At 41.8% G+C, this 22,703-nt stretch overlaps 1 protein-coding gene across 3 annotated transcripts in view; it reads right to left on the bottom strand.

Moving 5' to 3' along the window:
- Positions 1 to 22,703, bottom strand: part of igf2bp1 (insulin-like growth factor 2 mRNA binding protein 1) — a 47,110-nt gene that overhangs the window by 18,239 nt on the left and 6,168 nt on the right. For 2 of the 3 annotated variants that reach the window (XM_030337402.1, XM_030337391.1), the window contains exon 3: positions 1,149 to 1,197. In XM_030337402.1, the coding sequence (XP_030193262.1) occupies positions 1,149 to 1,197 (49 nt within the window). Of the gene's footprint in view, positions 1 to 805; positions 1,067 to 1,148; positions 1,198 to 22,703 lie in introns of those variants that run through there. The other variant, XM_030337413.1, reaches the window with a different exon arrangement.

Raw genomic sequence — 22,703 nt, 5'->3', positions numbered from 1 at the left:
TTGTGGCGCTTCAGTAAGCCCCCATCTTCTCCCATTGATGTATACCACCCCACACCATTTGCTCAGTAGCAAATGGTGAATTTGCTACTGAGAACATAAGCATGCAAACTACATTTTGGATTGGATATATGTGGCAGCAAATTGCCAGCGATGTAAATTCCAACATTAAGTGCAGAAAACAATTAGTCCACTGATTACATTCAATCAATGCAGCTCAACTACACAAAGTATGATTTAAAATCAGCAATTCAATTCACCACCAGATTCACCAATGAAAACCCTTGAAGTATTTCGGAGCATTAAGGCGTAGAGCTCATGTGAAACGCTGGGAGAGACTGCGATGTAACCCTCACCCGGCAGTTTTGGATAACGACACCTTAAGAAATCCTGTGGCAGCGAGGCAAACCCCACCACCCTTCTCTGGGAACAGAGGGGTTGATGTCAGAGTGGAGAGCCCTCGTCGCTGTCCACTCTGGCAGCCTCCAGTGCCTCTGTCCTCTCTCTCCTTTATTTATTTTTTAGCTTGCATTACAACCAGACTTTCAATAGTTATACAAGTGCAAGAGTCTGGCTCAATTAAGTCCTGAGAAATCCACACAGTAGAAAAAGTCACCACGCGCAAGCACTAACACACACACACACACACACACACACACACACACACACACACACAACCAAACAAACATACACAACATAGCATCATTCCAAATATTTGAAATGGGGTCAACTCAGACAGACAAACCTTTAAATACCAAGCCAATTAATCTCAATCTCCCTCTGAGAGCTGAAAAGACTCAATACTAACCACTTCTTCCAAGGTGAGGTCCTCCTCCATACTTTCAGCCATTGAAACAGGATCAGTTGCATTCGACACATGGGCTTATTTTATACCAGAGAAACTCACAAGGCTATCCACAGGTTTTTCGGGTCAGCTGGGGCTGACCAATGAGCACACTAACATCCCTCAACCGCCAGTGGTTGCACTGGTATAGAAATTGAATCTCACCCCATGAACAAACAGGAGTGAGTTATCAGTCATCTGAAATCAGCAAGAGCATTCCGGAAGAGAACTGGAAACTCCACTAACTGAAAGGTTTCCAAAGAGAGCTCTAAAGGTAGATACTAATGGTGTTAATTGAGACACTTACCTCCCACTGCAGGTGAGGGGGGATGTTTCTGAACTGCAACTTCCTGGTCCTGTGAACAGAAGGGAGAGAGACATTAAACGTCAGTTCAAATAATGCATCGACAAACGAATGCCAAAATCTGGCATTAGCAACCATCCAACCTGGTCTGGGAGTTTTTATCTAAGGAACTTCGAGAACAATGTTGATTTACTAATTTCAAATGACTGTGGTGTGGTGTGGTGTGGTGTGGTGTGTGTGTGTGTGTGTGTGTCTGTGTGTGTTTTCCTTGTGTGTGTGTGCGTGTAGCTTTGAGTGGTAATTTCCGAGCCAAACAGTTGACCAACCATTTTCATGATACATATTAAAAGGACAAGATAAAACCCCTCTAGGACTTGAAGTACAGCTCATAATCCACTAATCTGTCGGAGACATGTAGAAATACACATTCATATAATAGGCAGGTCCCATGGTTCAGGCTGTGCCATCAAAGAGGAGCACTATGCACCTGATCGTTACACCATACACGACACACTGAACAATTTTCTCAGCTCCTTCATCGCCGAACACTACAATACCACCAATCCACAAATAGCGTATCACACAAAAGGCAAATGCACCCAGACTACACCTTGCCTCAGTGGAGCTATAGTCATACAGTCTACCACACAGAGGCAGTGCAGGGCAATACAATGCCAAGAAAGTGTTGAAGGCACTTCCCATTGCTCCATCTCTGCTCAATGCATACCATTGTGTTATGTGGTGTCATCAGTCAGACTCAAGAGAATTGTTTGTTCACAGTACACTGGGATACAGTACACAGTCTTCTAGTGCCTGAATTTGTGTGTGTATGATCTATAAATGGGACTTGCTTGAGTAATAGACTTTTAGTCTTTTAGACCTGTGATAGCCTATGTGATTTAGATCTACCACACATATGTTTTATCGTATAAATCTACAAGTATATAAGTCCATAAATAAGATTTGTAGATAAGTCGCAATCACAATTTCAAGAACAATTCCAGCTGTCTTGTCAAAATATAGATATTTTAAGGTTGGAAATAATGTACGCCGCCTGGTTTTGGAACTGGATTCCGTGAACGCTTTAAACCCCTAAACACTCGCAATTCAACCATAATTCAGTCAGCCATTTTGGAGTCTGGGCTCCAGTTGCTGGAGAAGGCCACTGACTCAACAGCAAGTGGGATGGCGTCCGGCTGGACCGCCCCCACACACAACCACACATGGAGAGGGGGGAGGGGGTTGCCAGTGAATAGGATAGGTGGCAGTGCGGTATGTGTGGTGCATATGTTCATGCTTGCATGCCTGTGTGAATGTGTGTGTGTGTGTGTGTGTGTGTGTGTGTGTGTGTGTGTGTGTGTGTGTGTGTGTGTGTGTGTGTGTGTGTGTGTGTGTGTGTGTGTGTGTGTGTGTGTTTTGCGAGTTATTCCTCGGCGCCGCTCAGTGTGTGTAGCATGAGTCACCTAAACATCAACAGCCATCGCGGTTCCCGCTGACCACAGTGGAGGATTTATGGAGGTAGTTTAAAATTATAGGACATAAATCCTTAAGTCCTCCTTACCATCCACACCCACCAATCACCATCTCCGAATGGCCCCATCAACCCCCCGCCCACTACCCATCCCAAGCAACGTGCATTGAGCCTTGGGCAGAAATGCACGGGAGCCTTTGTGTATTTAAAGAATACATGGCATACACTTCTCTTGGTAAAAAATAAAAGAAGCTTTTGATCCTGCATCAATTGTTTAAGACTGTGGGCTGTGTTACAAAACCACCCTTAAAGCTATAGCATTTCTTAAAACACACACACACACGCAGACACACACGCAGACACACACGCAGACACACACGCAGACACACACACACACACACACACACACACACACACACACACACACACACACACACACACACACACACAAAGATCTGAAGCACCAACGCTAGCGACTACCACTCTTTCACCACTCACACACACACACAAGCAAACGTATGTAGATGCACAAAAGGGGATACGGACAATGCTACTAATGCTCTCCCTCCCCCCCACAAAACCCCCACAGACCCCTGTTGACCCCCAGTCCCTGCCCCGTCAGACGCTGCCACCTGCCCACCCCACATCATCACTCTAAACTATATAACCCCCCCTCCCCCGCCACACACACACATTCCGTATAAACACACCTAATTTAGGCGACACACCATGAGTGAACTTTTTTTAACCCTATGGCGTCCGCCCCTACTTTTTCGGACCTTCCTATTGGGTGGTACCATGGCAGTCGTTGAGGAATGGGCGTGTCCATAAGACGGATGGGCGGATGCGGTGAAAGTCATAACAACACGCTCCAACGAGCATGCTTTTCCCGCACCTCCACTCGTCTTTTAGATGTTGTGTATGAAAAATATTTGTTTAGACAACTCTTTGGCGAGGACCGCCAAACCGGACCACGAAGGAAATCAAACCATGGCGGATGAAAAGGGGCATCGCTCTTAAGCTGGGTAATCATAGCCTGCATGTAGAGGCAGGTGGGGAGGGCCTGGAGGCAGGCAGTCAGTTAATCCAAAGGTAATAAACATAAGCCTTGTTGAGGAAGGCGCCCGGTAGGATTTCCTGAAAACTTCCAAGAAGATACATGGAGGTAAATAAGATAACACCAAAACGTAATACCTACCATACATTATGTATGCCTGCCTAGTGCCTACTGGCTATTTTTCCGTGCGTATACATTTATCGACAATAGGTCCATCCCTGCTTACGATGGAGCAAGTATCCTGATCAGAAAAATGACGAAGAAAGACAGAAGTCTTTGTCGATGAGTGGAACTCAACAGGGGGCCGCTGCCTCGCCCTGCGCTGGGCAGCCTTTCAGAGAGCCCCATGCCTAGATTCTGCTTCAAATGGAACAAAGAGGGGTGGTGGGGTGGGAAAAGAGCATGAGGAATGAGGCAGTGTGGTCTTTGAGGAGAGCCCCAGTGGGGGGGTAGGGAGGTGTGCTTCCATAAGGTCAAAGATCAAGGGGCACAACTCTTTACACCAGCCAGAGGTTGTCCAATAATGACCAGGGCTTGTGTGTGCGTGTGTGAGTGTTGGTGTGTGAGAGTGTGTGTGTTTGAGAGTGTGAGTGTGAGTGTGTGTGTGTGAGGGGTGTGTGTGTGTGGGGGGGGGGGTCTAGCAAGATTCTCTCCTAGCATATTTTAATAGTCAACCCAGGGGCCTGATAGTGACAGTATTCCAGTCAAGTGATTTTGGTGGGGCCACTAGGAAGACAACAAGAGGGCACTGAGAGGCCCTCACCAGCACCTTGTTTGGCACATGCTACTACAATTGCAGCACCCTTTTTTTATGTTAATGTTAATGTTTTATTCAATGTATTTTACCTTTCACATAACTCCAAAGTGCCTCTTACTTTAGCTACAATGAAATAAAGGCACGTTGCACATTTCTCCAAATAGACTTGTTAACGTAAACCAATAAAATACTTTTTGTGTTGTAAGCTTATGTGCCAACGTCTTGACGAGCCGCTAGTCTAACAGTGTGCAAGAACAGTTTGTTCCTTTCTATTCAGACCTCCTTAGGACGGTGCTATGTGTTAGTTGGGGGAACCTGAGTGTGTGTGTGTGTGTGTGTGTGTGTGTGTGTGTGTGTGTGTGTGTGTGTGTGTGTGTGTGTGTGTGTGTGTGTGTGTGTGTGTGTGTGTGTGTGTGTGATACTACAATTTAACTGCCACTAGTGAAAATAGCCCCTCCCAGACATAGTGAACACATGGTAAACGTGTAAGGGGACCAGATGAAGGTCAAAAGGGCAGGGGGAAATGGAAAGGGGATAAAGTGGTGGAAGCTATGCTGTTTCTGCACTTCCTGTTCCCCTCGCCACTATCTGTAACCAATCACGAAGCGAGTTCAGAAGATGAAAGGAGAGAGAAATAGAGATATGGTCCAAGTAGAATTTTATGTGCAACGTGTGTTACACTAGTGTGTGTGTGTGTGTGTGTGTGTGTGTGTGTGTGTGTGTGTGTGTGTGTGTGTGTGTGTGTGTGTGTGTGTGTGTAATGCCCTGCAAGCTATTCCTGTAACCGTAAAGAAATCGGCCCTTTGACACCTGTTCTACAGAGCAAAAAAACTGTACTTTTGGGTTCTTTGGTGGTTTGAGATTCGGGTCGTATCCCCTGGTTCAACTAGCGTTTGGATACGACACTCCTCCAGCTAATGACCTGTGCATTAGGGTACCACTGATTGCTTGGGCTTTATAGACACACAGTGCTATGCTGTACGTCTTGCAGTCATGTAGCTAACTAAAAGCAGAACTAATTACACCTGCAACCCATAATTAATTTAGACATAGGTCATCGCACTGCCAGACTACAAATGGTGAAACCTAACCATTGACTGAACTGAGCAAAATCAGATTTGTCTGTGCGGCTGGCAGTCGTCGGGAAGCTAGACTGTTACAATATCCGGCACCTTTCAGTTTATTGAATTGCGCATAGCAGCAACACGCTAAGTACTATATAGAAAAATATCTTGTGTGTGTGTGTGTGTGTGTGTGTGTGTGTGTGTGTGTGTGTGTGTGTGTGTGTGTGTGTGTGCTGCCTGCAGGCGTGTGATAGTGACAGCAACGTCTTGTTACAATAATGCTTAAAGCTGATTATATCCGAAAGAGAGTGAGACAGAGGGAGTGTTAAGAACGTAGGTAACAATGGTATCACACAAAAGATGAACTATGTTCAGACCTGTTGCAGCAAAAGGTGGATAATAAGGATGGGATTTCACTGTCTACTGGTTAAGTATGTTGTCCCCACCCATAGAACACCCTCCACCCACCCCACCCCGTACTAGACCACTCTTACCCACTTGTTTTGCCTGCACCTCACACACACACACACACACACACACACACACACACACACACACACACACACACACACACACACACACACACACACACACACACACACTGCATTTTCCTCAACTGCTGCGCTTCAGCCCATCCCCCAGTCACACACATTGAGATAATGTTCTCCCCTAGAACCCTTCTAACGTCTTCATGGAGGTGAAAGGTCAAGCCAGGGGGTGCTTTTGCAACAACAGCTTACCTCCACCAACAGGAGAGTTACAGAGAGTGCTTCCCGAAAGCGCTCGGTGGTGTGAACATATTATACACAGATGGAAATCATATCAAAATGCTACATCACTCAAAGCACTAAAATCATGTTTTAGGAATTAAGGGGATCGCATACATGTAACATGTCTATGTCCTTTTTCTTTTGAATGCAATATTTTAACTAAGGTTGGAGAAACGTCACAGAATTTGCATCAGGGACCACATTCCATGTGTCTGCATACTTTTAGTGCTGAAATGTTGCACTTCCAATTATGGCATTACAGTTTTCACTAGCTTTATTACAAATGTTATGTTAAACTATTATTCTGAACCTGGCAAAAGGCCATAGCTGTCTCTGCTTATTAGTTGCAATGTTTTTAACATCGCCTCATATTTTTGGTTCACATTAGACAGTAAACTATTCATGAATGAACATGACAGTAAACTCATATTGACAGTGTAGTAGCCTACTCTATGATTGATTGTTTGGCGGAGATAGCAGTGTCTGTCAGTCATAAAATGTTACAGGATGATGATCTATATCCGAGAATTATCTCATAATTCAATACTCCATCTTGACTTGGTTTAGAATCAAACTCATCGCTCCTTACACTTAGCTCTTAACTATCCATGGAAATAAGAAACAGCTAACGACGACACACACCGTCCCTCACATCGAAATTATCTTTCACATTAACAGTTATTCTAAGGTGCTGGCCAATCCCCGATAGCCATGCAGGGGAACCATGCCACACCCATTATGCATCTCTCGGTCGTACCATAAAACAGAAAGCAAACTGTTGGACAGAAAAATTGCAAAAAGAAAACAAGACTCTTGCTCTTCTGCTGGCAGTAGTAGCCCGCCGCAACCAAAGAAAAACAGACGTGGGACCCAGGAAAAAATAAATCCCTAGTTCAAATCCCAAAGCAACTCCCAAACTAAACAAAACATTTCATCAGATGAATAAAACTCACACCTATGTTTTCCCTCTCTCTACTGCTATAGTTTAAAGTTCCCATGAGCAGGTCCACAACAGTCAATATTACTATGAAATGCTGAGAAATAACAGACAGAGCAATGCCAGTGAAAATAAATGCACTCTAAACCCAAAGACCAAGAAAATGCGAAGATTAAAAAAACACCTGTCTCCCGCATGACTGGTGACATGGGACTGAGACACGCAACAGAGAAGCGATGGCTAGCGGTGCTCTCTTACTGTTGCGGTACAAACACTGGCCGGCGAATGCTGCTGGTTAATATTTGATGAGCCTTATCTAGCCAGCAGAAAATCATGGATGAATATTTTATTGCTAATGTGCAGAAGCCATTTTCTAGATCCTCATCCTTAGCCCCCACACACCACCTCTGACCCATCATGTAGCATGGTCTAGCTTAGCGTTCACACAAATTTCACATATAGCTCCACCCCACGCCCCTCACTTAGGTCTGCTTTGATGTTTCAGACAAACCCGATTGCCAACAGTATGTTCTTGGACTTAAAAACGTTGACCCAATGCAGGATTTTACGTATTGGCGTCTGAAACCTTTTCAGTTTGCAGAGCCATAATAATTTAATTTTATTTTTAATTGTTCTTAGAAGAGCCAAAGAAGAGTAACATAATTCACCCATTTTAGGGAAGATATTCTTTCACAGCAAATAAGACAAGACCATTAAGGCTGGAAATAATTACATTTAGTAGTAGTGATATAGCCTTTTTATTGTCAACTCTGATTGAAGATGATATTATTACGGCTCGTGTACTTGATTAAAGAAAGTTGTTGAATTTGATATGACCCTAACTTTATGATCTTATCCAATTTAAGCAGAAAAGTAGCTTTGTATCCCAGGCAGATGTTTACCAAATATTGTGTTTGAAACGTCCTTTTTGACATCTTAAAGACTTGTTGCTAAGCCATGTAGGTAAAGTGTCTAACCATATATCTGCAACAATAGAACATGTTAAACCTCTTTTCGCCAGACCTACTCATTTACCACCACCACTCTTCTGTTCTCCCTTTACATCTATCTCTCTAAATCCACCGGATCTCAGGCGCAGGGCTATTTCCATTCCCTTCCTCCTGTTCCTGTATCCCTTTTTCTCTACCGTACTTCTATATTATCCCGGTCTGTATTTCTGTCTATCACTCTCTCTGAGTTAAGCGCTCTGACTTGAGGGGAGCCTCTCTTCTCTCTGCTAAATATTAGGAGCTTGAGGCCACACTGTACACTGTACAGGCTTTAAATAGACATTACAACACAGTGAGAGATAGATCGAGGGAGGAAGGGAGGTGTTTGTGTGTGTGGCTTTGTGAGAGAGAGAGAGAGAGAGAGAGAGAGAGAGAGAGAGAGAGAGAGAGAGAGAGAGAGAGAGAGAAAGAGAGAGAAAAAAAGAGAGAGAGAGAGAAAAAGAGAGAGAGAGAGAGAGAGAGAGAGAGAGAGAGAGAGAGAGAGAGAGAGAGAGAGAGAGAGAGAGAGAGAGAGAGAGAGAGAGAGAGAGAGAGAGAGAGAGAGAGAGAGAGAGAGAGAAAACAGGAGAGAGTTACTCAGGGGACTTTCAGGAATGATGTGCCACTTGTTCGGAGGAGCCGAAAGCTGGGGAGGGAATCAACTGATTACACTTTAAAATGATGCCAAGAAAGGTCTCAAAAACGGCAAATTTTCACTTAAAGAACTTGTTGTGTGACATTCTAGTACTTTGACATTCAGGTATTCATTCTTCCTACAGTCACACCTTGAGGATTTCCCAGACAGCTTTGCTGTTCACCATGTAAAACAAAGCGGAGGTGGAGGGAGTAGGGAGGAAAACTTATGCAGCATTCCTGTGGATATTCACATATTAAAGCTGAACAACCATGGTTTGTTTCTTTACTTAAAAGACAACTGCCTTCCTCCCGAATTTGAGGATCAATAGTCATGGAATAGTGGGTGAGAGGGATGTAGTCTTATTCCGTTCTTGGTGGTGGGAGTAGTAACACAGAATACAGGGGGACCGCGAAGAACTGTGTCAATCATTGAAAATATACAATTGATCCATTAATCCCAATGACATCAATATATGGTCAGACATGTTGCTTAGACTCTGCCCTAAAGAGACAGTTAGATTTCCACACTCATCATAGCGGAAGAACATGGGCCAATACCCCCCCCCCCCCCCCCCCCCCCCTCACACCGACACACACACACACACACACACACACACACACACACACACACACACACACACACACACACACACACACACACACACACACACACACACACACACACACACACACACACACACACACACACTTTGAGCATAATGCTGATAAAATTCGAGAGAGGCAATTGATTTGCTGGTAGTCTAATGGATCAGTCAATATATATCTAAGCCTAATTGGCAACCGTTGATAATCAAGGTGAACCAAGAGGTGCGACTCCGCAGTTATACCCCTGGAATTTGTTTCGGAGGAGGGAACCTATATTCTGGGTCAAAGTTGTCGTTATCTACTCTGTTGTGACCCTGCCTGCTCGTGCGCCGGGAGCAGCAGCAGCTAGGGCCTCCATTTTGCAGCAATGGCATGACAAGAGCGTCTCCATTTTGAGAAGACCCAGCGTTCACTCTGAACTTTGAATAACTATGTTGGGTTATCTAACGATTTATATGCAATCTGCATTTGTGTGTGCCATGTCATGATGAGGTTCCTTATAAAGGCGGATATAGATGTGTGGGGGTAGAACATGGGATCTACGTTCGCGCGTGTCATTCATAATAATGCCTACCCGATACGTAAATTGACCAGGTATAAATTATGTTGTAATGAATTGCTGAAAGAAATAGATCTAAAAAAATACGTTATGTTTCAACGGTCCTGATTGGAACATTGTAGCGCAATGCGTTTTGTTGCGAACCTCTTGATAAAAAAAAGGTTAACATTTTCTCAAGCAGATCCTATACGCATATAATCTTTTTTTTAATATAACTGAGAATAGCCAATATGTGCAGAAAGAGGTAGGACTGCACCTTTCTACTTCTGCTTTGAGCCATTCACGGACCCCGCGCCCCATTCCAACACCCCCTCCTTCTCGCTCATACTCGCCATTTTGTGGTGCCTATAGCCATTTTATGTTATGTGCGCACTAGGTGGCCCCTCGAATAGACAGAGGGAGAGAAAGAGGGAAGGGGGTTGGGGTGTCGGAAGGCAGCAGAATGAACTATGGCCTTTATTAAAACCACTTCTAGGCTAAATTAGTTCGTTTGTTTCACGAGCGACAGTAGTAAGTGTTCATTAATCGTAGAGTATACTTACCCCAATTAATTGTTTGAACGTCGAGGTGTATCTACAAACTTTGGCGCCTTGAACATAAAGTCTTGCGGCTCGTGTACTTGATTTTATTAAATTCCAATTCAAAGAGGAAAACAAAATCAATCCCCAATCGTTCTGTAGCCTATCTCGCTCGCCTGTGTTTCCAACACACTATAAGCCTATCCTTTTGAAATACAAACGTGTAAATGTCCAAATGAGATGCTGGCTAATGACTCCAAATTATGCAAATGATTCTGATTAGCTTATAACCCAATGAATTTGACAATATAACAATGTCGGGGGAAACTTCGATTCCGCTGAAATAACCTACCACACGTATCATACACGACATATTACGGGCATTAACAACACGTTTTCAATTGCAACAAAAAAAAATGCAGCACAGCAGTAACCCCTGTGTGCTACAGTAAAAGCAGTGCTACGATACATCAACATCACTCCTGTTTTTCACACAAACATGTGACAGCCACAGAGTGCAGCCATCTTGACGAGACAACGCCCATTTACTACGACGAATCTCCCTCACATGGCGCCGCAGAACAGCGTTTACCGGCACACTGCATGCTCGCTACATACAGATGAGCCATGACGTTATCACTTCCAGGCCCACATATAGAGAGCGCATGCACGACTTATTCCTCTACTTTAGGCCTACATCACCTTGCATTGTTAGAGGCTTAAGACACTATAGGCTCGTGCACCATAGCTCACTAATGCCTTTTTATCTGCTTATAGCCATCTGTTAAACCCCCGGGTTCGACTACATGGTAAAGAATTCCGGGGGGTGCCTATAGTGATCACTATAGCCGTCACCAAAGCTTAATTGTTATACGATGGTTATACTGAGTGCGTCTAATGGGAATGTAGTTATGAAAGGAAAGCATGGCGCCTTCCTCTGCACTGCTAAGAGCCAAACCATCTTCTACGTACACGGAGAAATAACAACAACGCTGCGTGTTGAGGAAAGCCAGCATCTGCCCCCGCCCCCCTATAGAACCCACGCGACGTCGACACACCTTCACCAGCGCGCGCCCGCATAGGCTGCTGGCTCTCTGCGTTATTCCCGGGCTCCGCCAGTGGGGGACGAGAACGTGTCTTCATTCATAAAGTCAGTGAAAACTACTCGAGAGTACTACGACGGCTAGAGGGGGAGGCGCCCGTGACCAGCGCACCGCCCACGACAAAAGAAGAGCGAGGGGAGGAGGGGGAGAGAGCAAGAGAGAGATAGCGGTAGGAAGGGAACGGCACGCCTATAGTGCATGGGGCGGGGTGGGGGGATTTCAAATAATTATCGTGTTAAAAAAATAATCCTATTTTATCGTGTTTAATATGAGGATCAATGAAGAAAAAAACTAAATGACATCCCTTTTTTTTTTTCAGAACTAGCAATTGCCATGTTATGGTAACGGCAATATATATACGAGGATTCTCCCTCTATAACAAGAAGGATTTCGGAGTACCTCGAAGCGTTTAGGAACTAAATTTATTTCCTTTTTTGACTCCACAGGTCAAACAGCAAGAGCATGATGTAAAAGGCCGGTGAATAAAAAAACTATCGAGCATATTTAAGGACTTCTGATTTCCTGTAGGCCTATATTGTAGCCCACATATAAATAGGACGCAAATATGTCGGCAACTAGGCCTACGATCATCACAAAAAAAAGTCAAAAATGAAACAATAAACAAAAAGTATATAGTCGTCAGAGAACACATAACTCAATGTGGATTTCAACTTGCCTTTAAAATCAATAAACATATATGGATATCTTTCCTCCAAAGATCCACAATTTAAAACAATTATTATGTAAAAAAGGGTTAGGTTAAATAATAATAATAATCATTTCCTAGACACAGGAATTAGTTAGTTTGGTTTTTCTTAATGGTAAGGTAATGAAATAGGCCTAAATATGTTTATAGTTTAGTATATATAAGGGTTAAAATATGTAATTACCATCCACGTGTTGGTCTAAATGTAGGCTTAAATTCTTTTAAATAACCTACAAACGTGTAATTGGAGAAGAGTTATTCAATTCAGAAGATTTAACAACTTGCCTCTAAAATAAAAGGTAAAAACTAAACCTATTGCACACAAGTCCTGGGTGAATTGCAGGACACTAACTTGCACTGAATAGTATGTCTTTACTAATCAAAATATCTATCATTAGACAAACAAGGTGTAAACTAAATAGGAATTTATAGCTTAGGATATCTCTCCAAGAGCCACAACCAAGAAGGCCTAGCCACAATCTTCCTACCCATAACTTCCACATAACGGCGTTGTACTAAATGATATAACTGAATAATACTGAACTGAATAGTTTTGTGCGACACATAAGGGAAAAGTATATAATAAAGAATGTAGGGGACCATGCATTCAAGTCATTATATTAAACAAACATCATGCAGCTCAACCCAGCAACAGCCTTAGAATTTCCATTTACGCTTTGATCGATTTAAGAAAGCAATACAACTATGGAAGTAAGCACAACAATGCCTTTCATATAATCATGTCTGATCTCGTAAAGTGATGAGCTACTTAACATTACAGCTCACATGTCAGTGACACAATTTTCTGCAGACTGGATTTCAGAACGATTAGATGATTAGCTTCCATTTCGCTATGCGTAAGATCCCGTTTAGTGAGGCCTAAATGTATATGATTAAAACTCAAATGACCAACAAGAAATACAAAATAAAAAGAATTACCCTTGCAGACAAGATTACTAACGGATAATGGATATCGTAGTTCACGTCACACAGAAACAAATTCAGGAACTGCAGCACCGGAGTGGATCAGAGGTTGATACAGTTAACAAGTGCAACTAAGTAAGTTTATGTCAGAGTAGTTTAAGGAGCTCTTGTATATGATCCAAATCAGCAATACCACTGTTGGCCTCTAACTGATATCAAATAATAAATGTATTTTAGAGAATGTTACTGTTAGAATGTGCACATTTAGGCAATCAACATCAAACTATGAAAATAAGTACTTTTCGTATCTTTGAATTCAATCATATGTTTAATAATTAGTATTCTAAAATATTTTTTATGCATCAAAACTTTATGAACAAACGAGAATAACATTTAGAGACATATAACGTCTGATCGAAAGGGAAGTATATACTTTCAACAAGATCATAAACCATACATCATTTTTCCTTCTTTTTTTTTAAATGGCTTGTATAACTTCATGTCCAACCTTTAAGTATTATCGAAACCCATTCTGTGAATTATTTTCTATTTCACAACAATTAACCTATTAATACAATTCTATGGCGTCACACGAATAAGACCAGGCATTAGAATGAGGCGGTTGACTGATGCTATCAGCTCTACACATTGCTTTGCTATCATAGTACTTTTAACATCCGATAAGACAAGAGCGACAACCCAACACACAACGATGAAATCGGGCTTGCGTAACTGATATTTGTTTTATCAGTCACGCATCAGTTTTCCCTATTGTCAGGGGTAAACACTGAAATGTGTCAATCATTTACAAAATAAAGTTATATATTATACATGGTCTTTGTTCAACAGATAATTGAAGGATTTCTTACTTCCTTCATCGAAATAATAATATAATTGACCTCTATTCTGAAAAAAGAATGCGGGAGGATTTGGTGGAGTAGAGAGAAGCGCCTTTTCTGTGTGTGTGCCTATGTGTGTGCTTGCAGCAACTTTGACTCTGTGTTGAATGTCTGAGGGCCCTGGCTGGGGCCTACTAACACCTACAGCCCTACTTTAACCAATGGCCAGAAGTGAGCCATCCCCTGCTGGCAAAACCTGAAATGTGAACATGCACACTTGAGTAACACACAACAGCCATACATGGACACAATATGTGCACAAACAGAGACATATAAATGCACAGAAACCCATTTACTTTGAAAATGTGAAATGGGCGTGTTCTACTCATTGTGTATTATGTTTCGCTAATACAACATATTTCCTTGTAAAACAGGTCGGTCTAGGAAAGGAACACCAGGAATGTGAAAGAAACATTTAAGATTTGATAGTATCATAAAAAGGCAAGGGATATTCAGGGCACAAACACTGGTCTCAGCTGTGTGTTGGCCCCAAGCAGGACTTATATATATGACCTGCAAGGCAAGTGGACACCAAAGAAATCAGAGGAATTTATGTTGATGAGTAACTCTAATAGGGTTTTGGTAATTATGTCATTTTTGGGTTTACACATGAATACGATGATTGTGGAAAGCATTTGAGCTAACGAGGGGGACTCAACCCTTTTCCTTAAGTGTCTTCTTTGGGTGCAACATTTGGACATCAGCTGGATAACAATGTCAGATCAGAATAATTCCTTCATTCAGAATGGCCATATTAGACCAATATAGGGCTTATGTAACTTCCATAAACTGTTCAGGTAGAAAATGTTTTCCAAACTAACTTGATTCCAAAGAAAGGAAGCAATAAGATTTAGAAATCAATCAATAAGGAAAGAAAAAAAGAAAAATAAAGGGGGAAATATGCAATGTTTGATAGGATCGTAAGGTATGTAACATATGTTCTGTGAACATGGTTAATGGTTCTCATATCTTTAATCTCTGAGAAGCTGAACCTCTTGGTTATCATGGACACACAGTCATCACATTCACCAATATCAACTAGACCGTTATTTCAACTCGCAACTGTTTCTGTCTATCTGTCTAGACTCTAAGTTATTTAGTACCGGTCGGATTCTGAAAAATTATTTCATCTACTGAACATTAGATAACTGTACATCCATGATGTCTGTTTTCCCTAAAAGAAAATAATTGAAATTGAATAGCAACTAATTCTGAGCAGCACTGTAGAGTTGTCGCTATAGTGCAGGAGAAATGTAACATTAGCCATTACACTGATTCTAAGAACCTCAGGTTGCTTGCTGTTAAATCATATTAAAAACTTGAGTGAAGAAGCAATCTGTGGCTGGGAGCAAATGGTTTGCCTTAGGAAATATCTCTTATCGTTTAACCGGTTAATTTATCTATATGAGTCTATAAAACGTCCAATATATTGTAATCAGTAACCAGAGGCCATATTAGCTTCTTAAATTAGCCTGTTAAGCCTGCAAGCAAATTTAGGAATTATTCTTTCATATGATTTTAAAGAGAAGACTCAATTGATTAATTATCCAAATTATCATTGAATCAATTAATTTACTGCCAAAGAACAATTGCATTTAATGATTATATGCTATTCAACTTTTTTTTGCTAAATTGAATAAATTGTTGTTTTAATACTTGCCGTTGCCATCAAACAACAGCTTTTTGTGCTGTTTTTGACCAAAAGTTTCGGCTCTACTTTTGAGTCACCTTGAAAAGCATAGTGATGTATGAGGAAAAACACTGCTGCTGCCTTTCTGAAAGTGTTGAAATGGCACACACAGGAATGTCCAAACGCACGCACACAATCACACACAAGAAAGAGCAAAAAAAAATAATTCAATCCAGAAATCCAGAAAGCCGCAGTCACATACTGTAATCTCATGCTCTCACAGCCACACACACACATTGCTATTCACATCCAGACCACGTGAGCATGTTCTATGTATGTGATATGGCACACCCCTGAATGCACACACCCCCACAAGCACATACCCACTTTAGGGAGGAAGGGGGGAGGAAAAAAAGAGAGAGAGAAGAAGGAAGCGTGCACGCATGCACAAACACACACATACACACACACACACACACACAGACACACACACACACACATAACAATACTGGTAGGTAGGGGATGGGGCTCCAACACTCGGGCAGTGTTTGTGTATATGTGTCTATGTGTGTGTGTGTGTGTGTGTGTGTGTGTGTGTGTGTGTGTGTGTGTGTGTTGAGCCATACCAACAACTCAAGCCTGTATATGTGACATGTGACCAAGCGGCACCGCCTCCATTTTAACCCTTGAGAAGCCGGATGGGGAGAGATAGAGAGGGCATACTCACATGAAAAACAGTGCCAATTTCAATTACATTCAAAATGTGTTTAAATGGAAAATCAGTTGCATAAGATTACTAGAGCATAGTCGAAAGATTACATTCCCCTGACATGTATTTAGCGCCAGCAGATAGATGGTTAGAGCAGAACAGAGCAGCAGCCTACTATACTGGTAGGTAGGGGGTGGGGCTATAGCTTTCCTACCGCACTATGGAAAAGCTGGGCTACAATAGGTTTGGATGGTATAGTAGGTTGTATGCAAGTATAGGTCCAACACATATTGGGTTGAGTCAGGTTGATCAGTTGAGTTACAACCAACGCATAAAGAAATTATTCTGGTCAATTGGATCATCCAAAAAGACCACAGGCTTTTTCTTTTGAAAGGTGGTTGACTAATCTCAGATGACCAAAGCCATCTTCAGACCAAGCCGATAAATTGAAAGAAATATTTGTAGGAAATTAGTTGAATATTTAATATACAGAAGCAGCAGTGTCGTGATGTTAATGCAATCGTTAACGTACATAATGTTGACCATTATATAAGATTACACTCCAACAATGATAGCAACCAAAGCAGATGCATAGACTTCACCGATATCAGAGATGGCATCTTTAAATACACATCCATTCATAATCCCTTTGTCTCCGTTTTGATTTGTTCTCATGCTTATTTTTCCTGTTCAGCTGATTCTGCATTCCATCAAGATGACATCAGATGGGACAGTGTATCCCGGGAACCCCAACCCTTTTGAGTGTGGAAGAATGAGAAATGTTGTTTATGTATCCTCAATGTTTGTAAACAACGAGAATCTTGTCCTTCTTGGCTTAACCATAGCCTTAAAGCAATACATCATAAGATTCATAGGCTTAGGTCGAAACAAAACAAACGGTTTAGCAACGTTCAATATTACGTCATTGTTGTTTTAACATGCTGAACATTTGTGATCTTGGATTTCTTCTATAATAGGAGAGGATTCTACCCTGATCTGGATTTACTGGATTATTGAGACTTTATTAGTATGTGGTTAAGCAACTGCTTAGGGTTCAAGATTAATTAATTTGCATGACATCTACATCTTAATGTTCTTGAGAACATTTATTATGAAATAATTATTGGCTAAATAGCCTACATTCTGGTTGGGAGATGAGACATGGCCTCAAACAGATATCTCTTTATTCACCTGCCCACTCTATCTCTATATTCCCCACCTTTGTCTCTTCAGCTCGTTATTAACAACCCTATATCAACCACCACATGAGATCTCTATAGTCTCTATCGAGAGAAAGAACAAAAGAAAAATAAGAAGAAGCATAAACAGGTTAATGTTTTTAAAGAACCTACTTGCAAAGCTGTAATCTTACAAAACATGAAAAAAGTTGTGAAACGAAGCTAACAATGAAAGTCAGCTCACTCTCTCAATTGGTTAAAATCCTCATAACAAGGAAGATGTCAAGACAGGAAGCTCTATTTAAGGCAACAGCCTGCCAGTCAATCATAAAGAAGTATGAGACGTGTGAAAACATACTGAAAGCCTCGTCATATCCTATGATGACGTCCTGAATCTCCGCAGTGACTTAAAACAGGTTAGGACTTTGGATTTGCATGAGCTACGGTAAAGTCCTCCCAAACAATGTGCGTAAAACAGTGCTGCGTGCAGACACAAGCATACCAACATGCACAAACACACACTTGTTATTGTGGTTTGTTAACCTATAGGACACATACAGAGTTGTGTATGTGAGGTGAATGTGCATAAGGTGCGCCTGCTACCACACAACGCAAAAGAGAACCAGTGATAAAAATACCATGCTTATGTCAAAATAAGAGAGGAATTAAACAAAAGATAGTAATTATTTATGATCTCTTCATTGCCAGGCAAAGAACAAATGAGATGCTTTTGGTTGTGGAAAAAATGGCAGCGGTGCATTGTCCTAACCTAGGCCAGGGGCTTTGCATGTAACAAATTAATCTATGTTTTGCTGATTCATAACGAGAGTATGGGGAAGTTAAACCACAATGGGAACAGAAATGGTAGACCTAACTTTTAGATTTTGAATGGATATGTTGATGATGTTTTACTTAATACTATAATACTGTAACTATTGTAAAAGAGGGCAAAGTGTATCTAAAAACAGTCAAATATTTCACATTTAGATATGTAAAATCTAAATGTTTTCCTTTTACAAAAGAGTAAGGCCCAATTTTTGGAAAATGGATAGTGGATATTAATTTAGTGGTATGGCATTTGACAAAATATTCAATAACAGCTTTGCCAAGAAAGTTATTGAATGAAGAGTTAAAAATTGTAGTAATCAAGCAAAAATGTTTCGATAAAATGGCAACTATCCAAAATGATCTGATTTAATTTGTTCTAAATTAAGATAAAAATGTAGAACAAATGTATTTTTGATGAATATAAACATCATAGCAATAACAAACTTCTTCAGAATTTAATTAATGTAACAGAATTGCCTTTGTTTCATCCAAATACTTTTCAAACACGTCATCGAAGAAGAAAAGAAAGATAAACATAATACAATATAATATAATAAATCAATTTGGGGCGATAAAATTGTGTCACTGGCATAAGTATGATGACATTTATTTTTAAGTCTTTGATATGCCAACTTCTACATCTTTAACTCATTTTCTAAATTATAACAACACTCACACTAAATAAAAAGCTTTGCATACATTTTTTCATTAAAATGCAATATTAAAATGATATAGATTAATTACCCACACACACATATTAAATGTAATCTATATTAATCTACCAGGCATGAAATTAAATGTTAACGCTTATCTACAATTATACATCCTAATGTGCCTATATACTGGCTTCATGTCATGCATGACATGAAGCATGTGAATCTAAGGGGGTACAAAAAGACGAAGATCTGTTTATTATTCAGATTAGGACTACGTTTTGGAACCATGTTGAATCCGTCAAGCAGAAATATCAACTCCAGCTCTCCATTTCCTCCCCCCCTTGCCCTATGTATGGGGGAAGGCTAAGGGAACGAAGCAGAGCACTGTGCACTATGTACAGTACTTTCAATGATTTTTCATTCGTCCATCTGCAGCTATGTTTCTGCAGGGCGTTCAATGTGTGTGTGTTTGTGTGTGTGTGTGTGTGTGTGTGTGTGTGTGTGTGTGTGTGTGTGTGTGTGTGTGTGTGTGTGTGTGTGTGTGTGTGTGTGTGTGTGTGCGTGTGTGTGTGTGTGTGTGTGTTTGTGTGTGTGTGTGTGTCTGTGAGTGCATGCATGTGTGTATGTGTTGGTATGCATTTACTGTAAACTGTACAGTAACGGATTGCTATCATGTTCACAACTGCTTGACAGCTATGGGCACTCCTTCCGCTGAAGTACAGTACAGTACAGTAGATGCCTCTACGTCATTGGCGGATCCTTTCGGCGTAGTATAAGTAAAAATTGTGATAAGCCGTCCAACCTGGCTTAACACTGGCATTTGTCAGCTGTTAGTGTCCAAATATCATTTTTGTTGGTCATATTGTAAACAAGATATCCTACCACCCAGAGTTAGGGGGAAAATATAAATAAGCTTACTGCAACGCATGCCTACACCAAGAGGTTCCTAAGACTAAATGAATCGCAGGTATGCAAATAGGTTAGGTGTTCCTTAGATTTTATCAACATTCTGCCTGCGTGTGCACTGTTGTGTTCATAGCAGGAGCCCCGTGATTGTCAGGCGTTCTCTGCGTGGGCACTTTTAACACATCAACTCCCCCCCCCCCCCCCCCAACTCACAATCAGGTCGCCATATCTCACTTTTCTTTCCCGCTCTTGTTCAAACCCAAGCACGACCGCACCTGACTAGTGACTCTCAACCAACACACATACACTCAAAGGGGACCAGACTCTCCCCAAACTCTCTCTCTCTCTGCCTCTCTCGCTTTCTCACCCTTGCTTCCTTGGCTAACGTCAGTTCGACCTAATGCTTAGCCCTGCATTTCCCCAGTCACTGCGGTCATGCATGTGCCAGCGTTGCTAAAAATGTGAAACGAAAGAGAAGCCAAGAAGGAAAATGCGGCAAAGTGAAAGCTGAAGAAAAGTAAGATTTTCAACAACCAAAACGATCGGTTGATACGACAATGAAAATAAGAAATATCACGAACTGAAGAGATTGAGAGGGAAAGAGAGAGAGAAAGAGAGAGACAGATGGTTTTAACCAAAGAGAAGAAACAATTGCCATGGGAGGGTGAGGTGGGAGGGAAGTGGGGTCTTCTTCTTAAAGAGACAGTCGCCTTTTAGCCCTTCACCTACATCATCCCTGCAGAACCCACAGTCTTCCCTTCTTATAGCCTCTGATGCTACACATTGCTGCTAGCCGTCATAACCAATGCATAAGACATTGTTACAGTGCATTCTAATGGGAGCCCTACTAACATGCGTGTGCATGTGAGTATGGTTTAAATCTATGTCTTCTTTAGATATCCGACTTGCAAATCCATCATGAGAAGCCAGTTAGATAGGGATTCTAAACCTAAATCTGTTTTAATCATCTCCTGCTCTCTTCTTTCAACAACTATCGGTCTACCCCGTGTTCCTCAATTTGCTTCCGCTGATCTAAAGAAGTGTGGAGGTGGTTGTGGTGGGGCTGGGGGTTCCATTCGGCTGGAAGGATGCAGAGAACATATCAAGATTCAGCATGATGTGTGTGTGTGTGTGTGTGTGTGTGTGTGTGTGTGTGTGTGTGTGTGTGTGTGTGTGTGTGTGTGTGTGTGTGTGTGTGTGTGTGTGTGTGTGTGTGTGTGTGTGTGTGTGTGTTTGTGTGCGTGCCTCAGCGTGCGTGAATGCATGTATGTGTATGCCGGGGGGCGTAGGAGCAAAAAGGAAATAATGCAGGAAAGGAAAATGAAGGGGAAGGGATGAAAGGAAAAGAGGAAAGGATGTGCTGTGTGTTCCCGAAGTTGAGAAGAATAAGAAGACAAGAAATACAGGAAGACAGCGGACAGGGAGAGAGATAGAGAGAGAGAGAGAGAGAGAGAGAGAGAGAGAGAGAGAGAGAGAGAGAGAGAGGTGAGGCTTCTGCGCTGTCGCTTCCCTGCGTGCGCGAGTAACGAGGGAGCACGAGTGAGGCAGCCTAGCAGGGTGGGTGCGGGGTAGAGGGGAGGAGGAGGAAGCTCTTGTTTCATGTGCCACTGCTGCTGGAGCTGGAGCTGCCGCCTCCTCCTCCTCCCCCCCCCCCCCCCTAACTGGTCACAGGGATTCCTGCAAGACGATTGGTCGCGCCCACTCCCGTTTCTCCGCCCACCGGCCTCCCCTCCCCCAACCATGCCTTCCACAGGATGGAACGGTGTAGTTTAGCCTACACCGTGAGCGGAGAGGAATAGAAGTGAGTGGTGTGTTTCTCTCACTCTGAAATCCAACTGCTCTGTCCTCTCTCTCTCCTTCTCTCTCTCTGTCTCTCTCTATCCTACTAAACGACCAACTGTGCATGCATAATATACTATAAACACAATTGAAACAGCTTTATAAATGCACTGCCTTATGTTAAGCATTTGGACAGTATCCTATCACTATTAACACACTTAAATGTTAAAAATAATACAGATTAAATTGTATTTATTTATTAAGGACACATAATGTGTAGTAATTTAATTACATTTAGGCTGACACAGTATGTTACAGAAACATATATCTAGACTTGTACACCTTCTAAGGAATTTTGGAAATACAAGAGTGTGGTTACACATTTTGGCGGGTTAGTAAGCTGTTTTCTAGTAAATAAGAACATAGATATTGTCTTTTCTACTACGCCTATCAAGAAAAGGTACTATAGAAGTCTGTCGACTTTGTAGAGTTGCACCGGAGTGCCAGAAAGCAGAAAATCATCAACTGGATATTTCACAGCAGAAGCTAAATCGGAATGCAAGTATTTAAAAACAATGCAAATATTAACAATACAAATATTAACCCTTTCCTTGTTTTTGCTGACGACTAAAAAGGGAATGTGTGTAACGTGTGCATAGCGCTCGGATGTGAAACATGTAGACTCCATGGCTTTCACATGTATCAGCCAGCGTCAGTGATCGATCTCCCACTCTACAGGGTTGGTTTTGAGCAAGTAACTGCAGACTCTTCTGAATGACTTTCTGAGCTCTGATATCATCAGTAAGAAAATTAGGGAGGGGGGGGGAGATTTTCCCTACAGGGATCAATACATTATCGCATCACATGATCAAAGGC

Source organism: Gadus morhua, chromosome 2 (genome assembly GCF_902167405.1).
Source record: "Gadus morhua chromosome 2, gadMor3.0, whole genome shotgun sequence".
Classification (NCBI taxonomy): domain Eukaryota; kingdom Metazoa; phylum Chordata; class Actinopteri; order Gadiformes; family Gadidae; genus Gadus; species Gadus morhua.
The sequence above is the reverse complement of the archived record's forward strand: the minus strand, read 5'-3'. Positions and strand labels throughout refer to the sequence as shown.